We start from the raw sequence: 15642 nt of genomic DNA on the forward strand, positions 1-15642 counted from the left end.
GTAGGTGGCAGAATGCACCTTAAAGTCAAGGGTGCAATCCACCTTAAATCCCCAAGAAGAGCAAGCAGGATGCGGAAGCAGTGTAAGAGTGCTACTAACGAAGAAGAAGTTGTGTGGCTAGTTTGGTCCTCAGTTTTTTTTTAACTGAACCGACATTTCTTCCCCAGGTAGGCTGGTTTTAACCCTCTTAGCAGCCCGGTTAAATGCCCCGCTGAAGAGCTTTCCTTTAGCCACAGCTCGGGTTGTCGTCTTCTGATGTTACGTTCTCTTATTACATTAATTTGTGCATGTTTTTTCTGTATATTTACATGTAGCAGCTAATGTTAGTACATTAGCATCAATGCTCCCGGCTACGCTAACAGTTAACGCTCACACACTTTTTTTCTTCGTTCAAACGCTTTTCCAGACTCTTAAATTCCAGTGGAAGCGCGATGACCCGGCACGGGAAGAACTGCACGGCCGGAGCTGTGTACACATACCACGAGAAGAAGAAAGACACAGGTGAGAGACAACTGAGAAGAAACTGTCGAGAAAACTGTCCTCCAGCTCAGTGCCACAAAACAGTGTCTGCTCCTCAAGGTGGTTTTCTGTAATGCGATGTACGATTTGTAATAATAATAATAATAATAATGATGGATTCTTGATTTCTCTCTTTCTCTCTCTCTCTCTTTTAATGTCTTATGTCACCGTTTCTTATTTGCTTTAGGTGTATAATTTAATTGTTTCTTATGAATATGCTTTTTTCTTTGCAAATTTAAAAATATTGTGTACCTCCACTTTCACTGTTATGTTATCAAAAAAAAGGTCCTCCTAAAAATCATTTGAAAAAAGTACTGGGGCTCTCAAACAGTTTAATTTTACGTAAAAAGATGTACCTGTTTAAATATTTTAATATTTCCTTAAGCCACCATAAGCAGACACAAAAACTGCTGAACTGTAGAAACTGATGCTCGAAATGAGCATTCAGGTTAGTACGGTCAGATGTCCTGTCATTTCTGTCAGTAGAACAGAAGTACCAAGTCTGAAGAAATAACAATGTCACAAAAACAAGTTTTTCTGTATGGTAAACCATTAATGCTCAGTGTCTTTGCTGTGATAATTACACCACAGATATCTGCTTAGGAGCTTTTTCATGATAACCTAAGAAGTTAGAGTGAAATGGTGATGATTTTTTTCTTTAGGCAATGTGTAAGCACGTGGTGTGTGTTTGTCTCTCCTCTCAGCGGCGTCTGGATACGGGACACAGAGCATCCGACTGGGCAAAGATGCGATCAAAGACTTTGACTGCTGCTGTCTGTCCCTGCAGCCCTGTCAGGACCCTGTGGTGACGTATGTGTCTCTTTCCAAGAAACACACACTCTAACATACTGTATAACCTCAACATGTGACCACATACAGTATATAAACATTTGTCTTGTTTCTGCTGCTGTCCTCAGTCCAGATGGATTCTTGTATGAAAAACAGGCCATTCTTGAATACATTCTGCACCAGAAGACAGAGATAGCCAAAAAAATGAAGGTCAGTCCTGCACACGTAGTCTTAGGCTACGTCCATACGTCACTGTCTCAAGACTTGCATCACCACTAACATTACAAAATTGTATCACAGCCAAAAACTGGCAAAGACTGGGAACAATAACCTGACCGACTAAATCATTACTTCATGGTCCAGGCATGGTCAGGTTGACGGAATTAACATAAATACAGTTTAATGACAACATGCTGCGTGATCAGAGAAAATGTTGGAGACAGCTACAAGTTGTCTTGTTAAAAATTAGGAATGAGAACAAAATAAATAGGACTGAGCCCTAAAAAAAAACAAAAAAAAAAAAAAAATGGACTCAGTGAGTGGTGAGCTGTTTTACTGGCAGCCAGTGCTCAAGGGAAACTCTGGGGCCAGTTGTATAAAGGAGGCATATGCTCAAAAAACATGCATATTCTTTTTATTGATGATTCTTTTAATCTACGCTCAGCCTTGTTGTTAACGCTTGTTTAATTTGATCCTGATTTTTTAAAGCACTTTGTAAAGGCTGTTTCTACATGAGTGCTATAAATAAATCATTGATCATCCTTCTGATGTGTAATAAATGATGATGAGTGAGATTTTACCATAATTAGTGTTTGCAGAAACGTGATAAATTAGATGGTGTATGTTATTAACATCCACTGTCGTGCGTAATAACAGCTGCTATAGCACCGTTGGAGAGCCTTGTTGACGTGATACATTTGGTTTGAAATGTTTCTTGGGGTGGTGGACCGGCACAAATATTGATACACTAATTGATATTTAAGGGCGTTTCTACATCCATATATGATGAACTGTGGATGTGGAAATGAGGCTCCAGCATGTGCACCCAGCTCCAGTATTAAGCCTCATTTCCACTGCACAAAAAACATCTGGCTTTTTAATGCAATAAGAATGTGTACAATCGGCATTCACACCAGAGTCATATGGCTCTGCTCTCGACACTGACACACACGCGCCAGTTAACAGAAAGGCAGGCTTTTGTGCTGCAGCGCTGTGTTCACTGGCAGTGGGAATGTAGCCAAAGTGGGTTACCTGTGTTTGAAAAATCTGCATGCACGTGCTTATTTTGGTAGGAAAAGGGGTATTATTGAGATTTGTAAAACAGTATCATGCATATGTGCAGCTTGACAAACTGACAAAAAGAATGCATATGCAGATTTCTGTCTTTATAAATACACAGTTTTATGCATCTTGCCCGTCATCTGTGATTATTCTGTTTTTATACAACTGAATTCATAATGTGGTTGTTCTCGTTTACATATTGATCCTTTTTTTTGTTGAAACAGGAGTATGAACAAGTATTTAATCTTGTCTCTTGAATAATGTCTGTTTAACAGCCGTCATTCCCAGTCTGCTGCTCTTTTTTACAATCACAACTTCATTTTACAAAATCAACATCAAGCAGCTCTGCTGTGTATTTGGCTCTGATGACATTTAAAATGATGGATCACAGAGAAAGTTTAGGGTGACAAGAGGTCCTTCATTTTACTTGCACACGGTCCCTGACCATCACTGGGTACATCTGTCATTGCTTGCTAATGTTATACAATTTCACACACTCTGGTGAACATTTTAGAAAAGTTTTATTTTTGTGTAACAAAGACATTTGTCTGCCACAGTTGACTTCCACCACTGAGTCTGTACTGATGAGGTGTTGATGGTTTGGTGGTTCATGTTCGTGAAACACATGTAGAAATATTTGCATTGGAAGAGCATCATTTTTTTGTTTGTTTCTTTTAAGGTCACAAAAATTCTTTATGGTGTTTCAAAATTCTCATTAAGTTTCTTTTTTTCTGCAAAATACAGAAAAAATAAAGGAAGTTTCTGTTCTTGTGTACAGTTCCTCAGCTGTATTTTTCTCCTCTAATTCTTCAGGCGTATGAAAAGCAGAGGCAGGCGCAGAAAAGCACCAGCCAACTGGAGTCCAAGTCAGAGGAGAGAGAGCGGGTGGAGAGGTTTAAAAGCAGAGAGAACAGCATCGTGTCCAAACCCATTAACCCATTCACATCTGGTACGTGTCTGTGGTGTTTGTCTTCAGTATACTGCATGCGCTCTGTCTCATTTGGGACATAACTGTTTATCCACACTATCACCTGTGGCTCAGAGGTAGAGCGGGTCGTCCTCTAATCGGAAGGCTGGTGGTTCGATCCCTGGCTCCACCAGTCAACATGTCAAAGTAACCTTGGGCAAAATACTGAACCCCAAATTAATGTTTTAAAACCCTAAGGAGCAGGTGGCCCCTAGAACAGTAGCCTAGGCCACCATTGTGTGAATGTATGTGTGAATAGGTGAATGGGACTCATAGGGTTCACGCACTTTGAGTTGTTAAACAACTAAATAGCACTATACAAATAAATGGTCAATGGACTGTACTTGTAGAGCGCTTTTCTAGTCTTTCAACCACTCAAAGTGCTTTTACCCTACATGTCACCTTCACCCATTCACACACATTCACACACTGGTGGCCGCCTGCTGCCACCTGCTGCTCAGTAACCATTCACACACACTCACAGTCTATGGTGCAGCATTGGGAGCAATTTGGGGTGGAGCTCTGATTGGGCCCAGAACATCAGGCCCAACCCTACATGACCCAAATTGGCCCCAAGTCCAATTAGAAACCCTTTAGTATATTACATTTTATATTTATAGAATAAATATAATAGGAGTTCATAATATATAATATAATATTAAAACATGTATTACAAGCTGCCATTTTTCCTTGCATCAGTACTTCTTCTTCTCTTCCTTCTGTTAGTCTGTCATCTCATGCATGACTGGTTCAGCAGAGCAGGCTGTGTCCCTTCGTGCATCAAGTACACACAGCGATAGTGATGCAGTGTGTAAATGTTGATCACCACACTGCTGCATATTACTCACATCTAGTCCACTGCTGGGAAAGGACAAGCAGAAACTGCCAACCAAGTCACCTTGCAGCCCCCTTTCTCTTTCTCTTGTTTTCTGTCCCTCTTGCATACTCGCTCTCTCTCCCTGTCACTTTCTCTCCACCCCCTTTCTTTCCCTTTCTCTCTTCATTCACAATTAAAACTCTGCCAAAGAGTCATTTAAGCATGAGACAGTTTGCCAGTTTCATTAAAACAAATTAAATAAATGATAATTTGGCGTGAACCGGACCCAGTTCAAAACCATGGGAATAGTTTAAAAAATTACAGCCAGGACCCGACTGAATGCAGCGGGTCAGTTCTGGCCCAATCAGGTTTGGGCAGAGAATCAAAGCTCTGCGTGCAACTTCAGGTTTGGTGTCTAAGGGACTCTCAGACATGCAGACAAGAGGAGCTGAGGACTCAACTGTCAACCTTGTGATTAAAGGATGACCAGTGTGCCTCCTGAGCCACAGCTGCCCCCAACTCTGCAGACAGTCCTGCTGAAACCGTGTGGGGAGAGAGCACCACTTCCCCCTATTTCCTCTGCTGAGCGAAGCCGTTTATGTTCAGGGGTTTGACTTGCTTCAGATGTTTCATAATTACATATTACCTCTGAGAGAAAATACATTTCCCCCTCAGGACAGAGCAAAGGAGGAGAGAAGAGCAGGACAGATGGCAGCTCAGCAGAATCTTCCAGTTCAGCTTCAGCTTCCTCCTCCAGCCAGACCCTGCCCAGTTTCTGGATTCCCTCCCTGACACCAGAGTCCAAGCCCACCCTGCTCAAGAAACCAGTGAGTGTCTCCTCCTGTTACAGTCTGTCAGCTCACGGCAGTCAGTGGTTTGAAAAACATTGTTGAACGCTGATTCACGTCTTTCAATATTTACAAAAGCAGACTGAATTCATAGAAATACTGTAACTTTACGTTCATCTAATGGCACTTTAACATGTTGGTCTCATGTCTGAGTAAAGACCCTGTGCAGTTCAGCCTTAAAGTCACAGCAGTGAACGCAACACAAGTCTGAACACCTTCTCAGATCACTTATCTCAAACTTTATGTTTTACAAACAAAGAAAATCGAAACAAGTCAAATAAATTGCTTTTAAAGAGCCAATTAGAAGTTAAAGGGGAGATTCTTGTCAGATCAGCATCACCATTTGCCTCATGGGCCTTTAAAATCTGAACAGCATACAACATCCTCTGTCCTTAGACCCTTATTTTGGATCGGGACTGGAGCCGGCTATATCTAGTTTCATATGAAAAAATATGTACCAGAATACCAGAAGATTTCTAGACGTATTTTCCAGCCTTACCTTTGCATGTTTCACTTCCGCTGTAAGAGATTGTTGACTTCATCACCAGGCTCGGCAACACTGTGAACGGGATCTCTTGAGGTTAAACCCTATCATGCTGTTTAACATTATTTAAAGGTGAAACTTATTCACGATACTCTTCTCTGTGCAGATATCACTTATATAACATACTCAAGTACACAAGTGTAGTAGTATATAGTATAAGAATGCCAGAAAAAGACTTGGGGCGCAATGCTGCCCTTAAAAATAATGCACTGTTACATGCAATTTGTGCACAATTGGGATATAAGACTTCTTCATAATTTTACACCCTGAACTCTGACCCTCTTGTTTATATATCTGTTACCATGGCGATAAAACAAAATGCATTTTGCTGCATCTGCTGTTGTTACTTTAACAACAGGGATGTCGTATGCTGTAAAGCCCTCTGAGGCAAATTGTGATTTGTGATAATAGGTTTTATGAATAAAACTGACTTGACTTCACGATGTTTGACTTTTAGGTCTTAACTGCATACACTGTGGATTCTAACATATATTTACCGGCTACTTTTTGAGGTACACTTTGCTAGTTCCGGGTTGGACCCCCTTTTGCCTTCAGAACTGCCTTAATTCTGTGTGGCATAGATTCAACAAGGGGCTGGAAACATTCCTGAGATTTTGGTCCATATTGACAGCATTGGCAGCATCACACAGTTGCTGCAGGTTTGTCTGCTGCACATCCATGATGTGAATAACCTGTTTCCAGCACATCCCAAAGGCGCTCTGTTGGATTGATATCTGGTGACCGTGGAGGCTGTTTGAGTCCAGTAAACTCATTTTCATGTTCAAGAAACCAGTTAGAGATGATCTGAGCTTTTTGTCATGGCTTGATATCCAGCTAGAAGAACCATCAGAAGATGTGGTTTGATGAGTTACTGTTGCCTTTCTATCAGCTCATACCAGTCCAGCCATTCTCTCTGATCTCTGGCATCAACAAGGCATTTTTACACAAAGAACTGCCGCTCACTGGATATTTTCTCTTTTTCCGACCGTTCTCTGTAAACGCTAGAGATGGGTGTGCGTGAAAATCCTAACAGATCAGGAATTTCTGAAATACTTAGATCAGCCTGTCTGGCACCAACAACCATGCCACATTCAAAATCACTTAAATCACCTTTACTCCCCATTGTGATGCTCGGTTTAAGCCTCAGCAGATCCTCTTGACCATGACTACATGCCTAAATGCATTGAGCTGCTGCCATGATTTGCCCCTGATTTTTCAGATATATGCATTAATGAGCAATTGAACAGGTTTACCTAATAAAGTGGCTGCTGAGTGTATATTCACCACAGTTAAATAACATATTCATACCTCTATCATTGTTAGTTACATAGTTATTTCCATTTGTTGTTGGTTATCTTTAAGGATATTTTGTTTAAGTCATCTTTACTCATATAGCACATTTTATACAGTGTAAGATCGGTGTGCCTTATACACAGCAGTAATGCACAAAATAGAATAAAATAAAGAGTTAATTCTGTTATTACCATTCGCCTGGTCATCAGTCAGTGAATGTGCTGCTATCTGTCATTGCGGCTTCTGAAAGCTGTCAGCGAGCTGTCATCTGTGTGCAGCTCAGTTAATGGGATGTATCTGCCCCTGTGCAGAGGATTGTGGGTGAGAATAGCCAGAAAAGAATGCTGGTTTACATTCTGCAGAATGTGACTGGATTAAGTAGAACATCCTGGTATTTTTGGCGTACTGCATTTGACTTACTATATACTGGGACATACTAAATCTTTTTCTGACGTATTATATAGTGTGCTAATATGTGTTTAGGAACATACAGATAATACATCCTAACAAATAGTATGCCAAATATAGTATGCCAAAAATACCAGTATGTCCTACTACATGCCACTGGATTTTGCAGTATGTAAGCCAGCATGCTTTACTGGCTATTCTGAACCACAATTCTTTGTGCAGCGGGGATACGCATCATATCAGGTGAGCCGCAGACAAATGACAGCTTGTTGGCAGCTGATTAACAGCTGTCAGAAGCTGCAGTGGTGAATGACAGCTCCTTCAAGTGACTGATGACCAGTGGAACAGATAGTGATAGCAGTAATATGAATTGTTTATCATAAAGATTTCCATCAATAAAATGAAATAACTAAAAAAATAACAATTCATAGAGATAGGCATACATTTTTTACTGTGGTGACTATAATATGTTAGAATCTATAATGTATGCAGTTCTAACCTTAAATTTAGAACTATATACATTGCAAATACATTCAACAGGTTGAAGTCCATCTCTGGCAAGATCAACAAATGATGGTTTTTATTTGATCTCCAAGGCAACAGATTTATGAGCAAGAGGGTCAGCTCAGCTCAGGGTTCAGTGTTATGATGAAGTCCTCGTTGTTTGCATACTGCACACAACAGTATGTTCTGGGCAGCTGCAGTATCTAATGAAAATAAAGGGGAAAAGTGTATTAAAGCCTCAGGTTAGTCATTTCAGCTGTTGCTATGCTGGAAATTCGGAGTTAGAAGTGACCATACACAGATGAGAGGGTGGAACTGTGAAGGAGTGAGGGGTGGATCTGACTCACAGGCTGTAGCGACACAGCAGACAGCCTGTCACTCAAAGCGGCCCCGCCCTTAAATATGTGTAATTTTAGGCCTTAGTAAAATATAAACGATTTATATGAAAATTCACCCCCAACAGTTGCACCAGGCTGTAAACATGTTTATCTCTGCTGTAAAGTTGGGCATTTTAACATGGACATCTATGGGGAGTGATTCTCTCCTGGAGTCAGCCTCAAGTGGTCCTCAGAGGAACAACTGCAGCTTTTGGGACTTCTGCTTTGGCTTCATTTTCAGCCACAGAGGTTTCTGCTTGTTTGCAGCGCAGCTACTGTGCATTTGTTATCGAGTGAAATTTTAGTTTTTCATTATTAGCCTATTCCCAACTTTAAAAAATGCTTCTGAGGAGATAGGCCTACTCTCTGTGAAACTAATTCTGTAGGAGATGGTTGCTTGACCTCTCTATTCACCTGCTGGTAGTCAGAATCAGCTCTGCAAAGGTTTGCTCCCTTAAGAAGCCTCGCTCAGCTCTGCTGCCTATATGTTGCCAACTTACTAAAGTAGGGTTCAAGCTGATCAGGACCGGCAGATTTCTTTGGGCCCAGCTTCTTGAGCTCTCTAGACACATCAAGAAGCTGGGCCCAAAGAAATCTGCCGGTCCTGATCAGCTTGAACCCTACTTTCTTAAGTTGGCTGCCGACTTCATTGCTAAGCCCTTATCAAATTTGTATAATCTCCGTCTTCTTAATATTGAGGTTCCAAGCATATGGAAGTTGGCCTTCATTCTTCCCCTGCTAAAAGGTGGAGATCCCTCAATTTGAAACAATTACAGGCCAATTTCGAAGCTGTGCATTTTAGCAAAGGCATTTCAAAGACTTGTCAGCACTCAACTAAAGGATTTTCTCGATAAAAATAGCATCTTATCAAGGTACCAATCTGGCTTTAGGTAAAAACATAGTTTCTGTGGCCCTTAAGGTTTTCAATGACATCGTGGAAGCACTGGATTTAAAGAAAGTGTGTGTAGTATTATTTATAGACTTATCCAAGGTGTTTGATACTGTGGATCATAATATCCTGATTGATACATTGCAAAAAATAGGCTTATCCGAACATGCAGTTTCTTGGGTCAGAAATTATTTATTGGGTAGAACACAGTGTGTCCAAATTGCAGGGTCCTCATCAACATTTCTGAGGGTTTGAAAGGGGTACCACAAGGGTCGCTGTTAGGGCCCATTTTGTTTTCTATCTATATAAATGATCTTTGCAACAATTTGTCAGACACCTTTTATCAGTTTTCTGCAGATGACACAATAAGTTATTGTTTTGCATCGTCTGTTATACAAGCTTTCACTCTCTTACAGTCGGCCTTTGATTTTGTTCAGGCCCGTCTGCAAAGGCTGAAGCTAGTTTTAAATATGGACAAGACTAAGGTCATGCTGCTTTCCAGGGCTACTTTGCTGCCAAATAATCTCCCCGTTTTAACTTGCCAGGGTACATCCATTTAGCTGGTCTCGTGTTATCGATATCTGGGTTGATGATCGTCTAACTTTCAAGAATCACATTTCAAGTTTAGTTTCTAAACTTAAGGTAAAATTGGGCTTTTACTTTAGGAAAAGATCTTGCTTCTCTCGTGGACCCAGAAAACGCCTTGTGTCAGCAACTTTTCTTCCTTGCTTGATTATGGTGATGTACTGTACATGCATGTGCCGGTCACATGTTTACATTCACTGGATACTGTGTATCAGTGTGCTTTGAGGTTTGTCACTGGGTGCAAGTATCAGACCCATCATTGCACTTTATACAAAAAAGCTGAATGGTCATCCCTGTCTATCAGAAGATCTACTCATTGGTTGACTTTTATTTATAAGGCTCTACTTGGTTTGGTCCCATCCTATGGACTGTCCCTCATGTCCTCACAGAGCTTGGTAAAAAGGCATTTTGTTATGCTGCTCCCTCTGCATGAAACTCCCTGCAAGCTGAATTAAAACCGTCAGACCTGATCCCACTTGACAGCTTCGTTGAACTTCTTAGAACCAAAGACCTTGAAAGCATTGGGCATTGTCACTGTTTTTAAATCAGACGAACACTTTTTTTTTCATCTCTGATATTTTTTTATTCTTTATTTTTTTGTCATTGTATGATTGTTTTAATTCTCATGTCATGTACTATGAAATTCTGCTGCCTCTTGGCCAGGTCACTTTTGAAAAAGAGATTTTATATCTCAATAAACTTTACCTGGTTAAATAAAAAATAAATAAATAAAATGTTAGCCAGCGAGCTAGCTCAGACTGGGTCATATAATGGCACAGTATAAGGAAATACTGTGTGACATTATGCAGACATGACAATAAGCTCATTTGTCCAAAGTATATGTGAGCATTTTTGTTCACAGGTCATCCCATTGGTTAAACCATTCAGTCTTAATCATCTCCACCAGTGAAAAGACTCATCCCACCTGTCCCCTCTGCCATCGCTGCACTTAATAAGTTGTGCCCTTGTGGCAATCCTCGTGTGTGTGATAATGTATGGATATATTTCTTGGGCAGGGACGGGTGAATTATGGTGTGCGTTGTGTGATTTATGTTATATGTTACATGTGACAGACTTGAGAAAACAAATTTCCCTATGGGAGAATAAAGGCTATCTATCTGTCTAACTTCCACAGACTGTGACAACAGTGTCACATGACAGGGGTCACAGGCAACCCTTTTTGTCATGTTCTGCCACTTTTTTTCTTTTACGCTACTTGTTTTTCTCTTTCACAACAGCAAAAATATCTCAATGATTTATTTTCCTCCAGAGGGGCAGCTCAGTCAGAGAGGGCAAATGGGCTGTTGCTTGGGCAACTTTAGAGCATAGTTTTGCAATTCTTTGTAAAGAAGCAAAATTGAAGCATATCATTCACACAGAATGTGAATGATAGAAGAATGAAACACTGAGAGAGGCAGAGAGAAGATGAGAGGCTGACTGTCCTGGAGGAGTTTCAGTCCAATACATCTATAATTAGATACCAACAGCCAGCAGAGAGACAGAGAGAAAAGGTCCCAGGATGACTGATGGTCCAGCACAGACACACCTGGAGGACACCAGATAGATAATTAAAGAAGAAGTCATTAATTAAAAGTTCAGTTTTAATTAATGACATACAAAGTCAGTTTTCTTTTTTCATTCTTTTTTCTTTTTTTCTGCCTTTCTTTCTTTCTTGAACATCTGATTTCCTTCTTTTCGGGAAAGATATGAGCAGGATAAGCATTCACTCACTCGGCTTTAGCTGAGTTTAAATCCCAAAGGCAGACCAAATCATTTTGCACCTTTTAAGGTGGTGAGAGGAGCCTCAGATAGCCTCCACTTTTTTAATACAAAGTTCAGTCTTTCAATCAATTTATTAAGCCAATTTGAATTTATTATTCACTTATTATTTAGATATAGAAAATTGCAGGGTCCCCCTTCATTTGGGACCCTGAGTAATCAGTCCTACTTTTTCCTCCTCTGCAATGCCCCTGCCCTCCACAGAATGGCCCGCATTTACAGTTAAGACAGTTATATAAGGAATTGTTGCACCTTTAAACCCTATTGCATGTTGTAAGTATAATAAATAAATGAAGGAATTTTAATTGTAGATGTGTTAATTAAGTCCAAAGAAGGGAGCCATGAAGGGAACTAAAACTGGTGTAATAAGTACAAATTGTCTAGCTTTAGCTGCAGCGTTAAGATATGTTTTCAGTTCTATGTCTGAATAAGGCTTTTGACTGTGTGTGTGTGTGTGTGTGTGTGTGTGTGTGTGTGTGTGTGTGTGTGTGTGTGTGTCAGTGATATGAGTTGTTTCCAGGCTCACCAGGTGCTGATGTCATGATATTCTCTGTCTGTTTATTCTGTGTATTTGCCTGTTTAATGTTGACACTGTTTCACAGACAGAAGGTGGGCTGACCCTGGATCTCTGGCCGTCACTGAGCAGCCTCAGTTCCTCTCTGCTCCACTGTGTGAAACTAAAGTGCAGATGACACTTTTGTAATCTCTGTCCTCTCCTGCCCTTCCCTCCTGTCCCTCCCTCCTGTGTGTCAGAGTAAGGTTGTGTTATGTCCCATGTCAGGACGACCCATTAAGATGAACGAGCTTATCACAGTGCGCTTCACCCCGCTGGACCCGAGTCTGGATCGAGTGGCCCTGCTCACACGCCAGGTCAGTTCCACCTCCGAGCCACGTGGTCCACCATCTTGCAGAGTGATCAGGTTCCACAGCTACAATCTGATCTTGTGCAGCTGCAGCACCCAGGCCTGATAGTTAACATCTATGTTTAACCATTTGAAACATAAGTAATTTCTTTCAAAAACATACAAAGAAGGCAGTGAGAAACAAAAGAAGATAAATGACCCAAAAATTAGCAAGAAGTTACTCAAACATATAAAAAATTACCTAAAAATATTTTTTTTATAAAGAAGGAAAAAATAGAAATTTAAAAATAGCCAAACAAGACTTAAAGGTGCTTAAAAAATAGTTTTCCCTAGTTTTTCTTTTTTCTTCTTCTTTTTTTCAAAATAATTCTCTAAATTTGCTAATTTCTTGCAGTTTATTGAACATTACGTACCAAGATGATTATTCCCCTTTTACTTAATGTGCTCAGGTTTCAAAGGTTTAAATATTTGTAAAAATCATCTGAAAGCAGCACAAAAAAAGTGATGACGCTCTGTTGCACATCTGTCTGTCCTGGAAGAGGGATCCCTCAACATCCTCTGCCGCTCTTCCTGAGGTTTTTTCCATTGTTTTCCCCCTTGTCGGGTTCTTTTTCAGGAGTTTTCCTTTAGGTGATATATAAGGGTCTAAGGGCAGAGAGATGTCATATGCTTTAAAGCCCTCTGAGGCAAACAGTATTTTGTGCTAATGGGCTTCATAAACATTACTGCTAACTTACATTTAGCAACACTAACAGTGAAACGCACTTGATAATGATTTATTTAAAACTTAAACCAAGTGATTTCAAAGCAGAGTTAGACAAAGTGCTCTTTATTTATACGTCAGTGTGTCGCTGATAAAATGATCAGATCGCAGTTTAATCCTACAGTCGTATGCAATTGCACGTTTAAAAAACATGACCAGTAAACCCAGTGATCTCAGGACTCAGACCAGCCAATCAGCTTCTCAGTCACATTTGAGAAAGGATGGCATCATGCTTAAATCTTGTCTTGTGTGATGTAACAGATGTATTTCCTCTATACTGTTGGTCACATGGTTAAATCCTGCCTGGTCTCATTCAGGACAGATATGTATGTGCAGTAACCAGAGACGTCCTCGGCAACAGTGTCCCCTGTGCTGTCCTGCGCCCCTCGTGAGTGTCAGCATTGCTACCATCACTTTTAATATTCACAATGTTAACATAATTTTAAGTGTTGTCTCTGAGGGGATTAGTGTGTGTCCGTTCTGTGTTCAGGGGGACTGTGGTGACTGAGGAGTGTGTGGAAAAGCTGATCAAGAAGGACATGACTGACCCTGTGACCGGAGAAAAACTGACCGAAAGAGACATCATTCCACTGCAGAGGGTATGTGCGCACTTGAGTGTAGAGGAGAGGGAAATCAACACACTCCATGATTTAAAATTGTTCCATAAAACTCCTAAAATGGTTTCTTGTAGAGTGGATGTAATAATCTGTGGGAGTAAGGAGACAGGATACTTGAAGTGCTTTCAGACAGCAGGGCGACGCTGCTCAGCTGTCTCTGCTGTAGACATGATGACAGCAGCTAGGCCCCCTGCTGCTGTCCACTCTGCACGTTGCCCGCTGAGACACATCGCTAACAGCTCACAGTCTGAAAGCCTATTTTCAGCTTCTCAGCTGTGAACTAGACAAATAAGCCATTTTTCACCACACAAAAACCCTACTAACACCTGCTAACTTCTGGTTTTTGCATCACACTCAGGCTAAATAACTACAGTTATTAGTAGTCACAGGTATTTATCGGCGTTGGCTCCAATCAGCATTGATGGAAACACAACACCCAAGTGGACACGCCTATTTAACCCCAATAACTGTGAGATGCAGATACGAGCCGACAGAAGATACTGCCCATCTCCTCCTAAGCAGTGCTCAAACATCGATCCAAATTAGTCTGCACCAAGTTTAAGGAGAGACTGAATAATAAGAAAAATATCAAGAGGAATAACCACTGTAATGTTTTCACAGACCTCCATGCAGCTTTCGGCTGTTTACTAACCTGTTTTGCAGCCTTTACGAAGTAGTATGTGACCTACCAAAAAACCACACACACACACACAGAAAGGCACACTCATCTGCTGCAGAGCCATGCACACAGCTCTGCTCTACTGGCAATGGGAAAGCAGTCTGTAGCTTATTTTTAATAATTTACCTGTCTATCAAAAACTGCGTAATACGTGCAAATTTTGTTGGAAAAGTGCTGATGGTGTGTCATGTGCTCTGACAGGGTGGAACTGGCTTCGCTGCCTCCGGGGTCGACCTCAGTGCCAAAGAGGCTCGTCCAGTGATGCAGGTGTGACACAGGATCGAAGACTGCACAGCTTTGTCACAATGATTCTATGTACATCCCTGTTGTAGCTCACTGAGTGTAAACCATGAAATATCCTTCTTCTAGTGTGTCGACATCTTTTACTGTGTTTTTTAAACCTTTGTTGTGTGCAGGAATATTTTTGTTGTACCTTTTGTTGTATTTTTTCCATCATAGCTGGTGAAATTCAGTCAATGTGAAAAGCAGCTTCCCCCTCTTTGTAAAGATCGATTTTGCCTATGTACTATTACTATGTCTATATATAAAATTGGATTATATCGTTTGGCACAAGACTTAACCTGTCCCCTCTGTCAGGTCACAAACTAACAGATTTTGCAGAAACACTGTCTGGTTATTTTAGACTCTACATAAGAGTAGAATCAAATACATTAATCTATTGCCATGTGTTGCAAAATGGCTGAAAAGTAAAATAAAATTCCAATTCAGAGCCAGAGGATTAGCTTCACAGGATTTGCAGCTGCTGATTAAAAAGTCTCCAAATGTTCCATCCTAATGTCGAGATAAATGTCACACATTTCACTGAATTAATTTTTTGTTTTAGAAGCTTAGCTGTTGTATCATGTGATGGTCAGGGACCTGCCAGCAATGACTTTATGTTTCAGTCAGATTCTGCTTCCTATTAAACTGCACATTACTAGTTTGAGTCATTGTGTGTGTGATTTGTTTGAGACTTTTACCCCTTTAATACCTGAGCAAACTGGCTTGGTTTCTCTCAAAGACATGGGCAGAATGTGATGAGTAACTTAACAAGAAGGACCCAAAAATCAGCTAATAATTTGTAAAATGGTACAAGAAAAATGGGAACAAAAAAGGAAAA

The 15642-nt window shown here is 40.6% G+C and overlaps 1 protein-coding gene across 1 annotated transcript; it reads left to right on the forward strand.

Annotated features, from left to right (window-relative positions):
- Positions 1-80: 80 nt before the first annotated feature.
- LOC121957107 (nitric oxide synthase interacting protein) lies at positions 81-15468 on the forward strand. The gene is made up of 10 exons (XM_042505623.1): positions 81-167; positions 407-501; positions 1224-1329; positions 1437-1518; positions 3403-3538; positions 5049-5200; positions 12354-12470; positions 13544-13614; positions 13717-13825; positions 14724-15468. Exons 2-10 carry the CDS (start codon positions 432-434, stop codon positions 14793-14795), a joined length of 915 nt encoding a protein of 304 aa, XP_042361557.1. The 5' UTR covers positions 81-167; positions 407-431; the 3' UTR covers positions 14796-15468.
- The last annotated feature ends 174 nt before the right edge of the window (positions 15469-15642 follow it).

Source organism: Plectropomus leopardus, chromosome 17, assembly GCF_008729295.1.
Source record: "Plectropomus leopardus isolate mb chromosome 17, YSFRI_Pleo_2.0, whole genome shotgun sequence".
NCBI classification, from domain to species: domain Eukaryota; kingdom Metazoa; phylum Chordata; class Actinopteri; order Perciformes; family Serranidae; genus Plectropomus; species Plectropomus leopardus.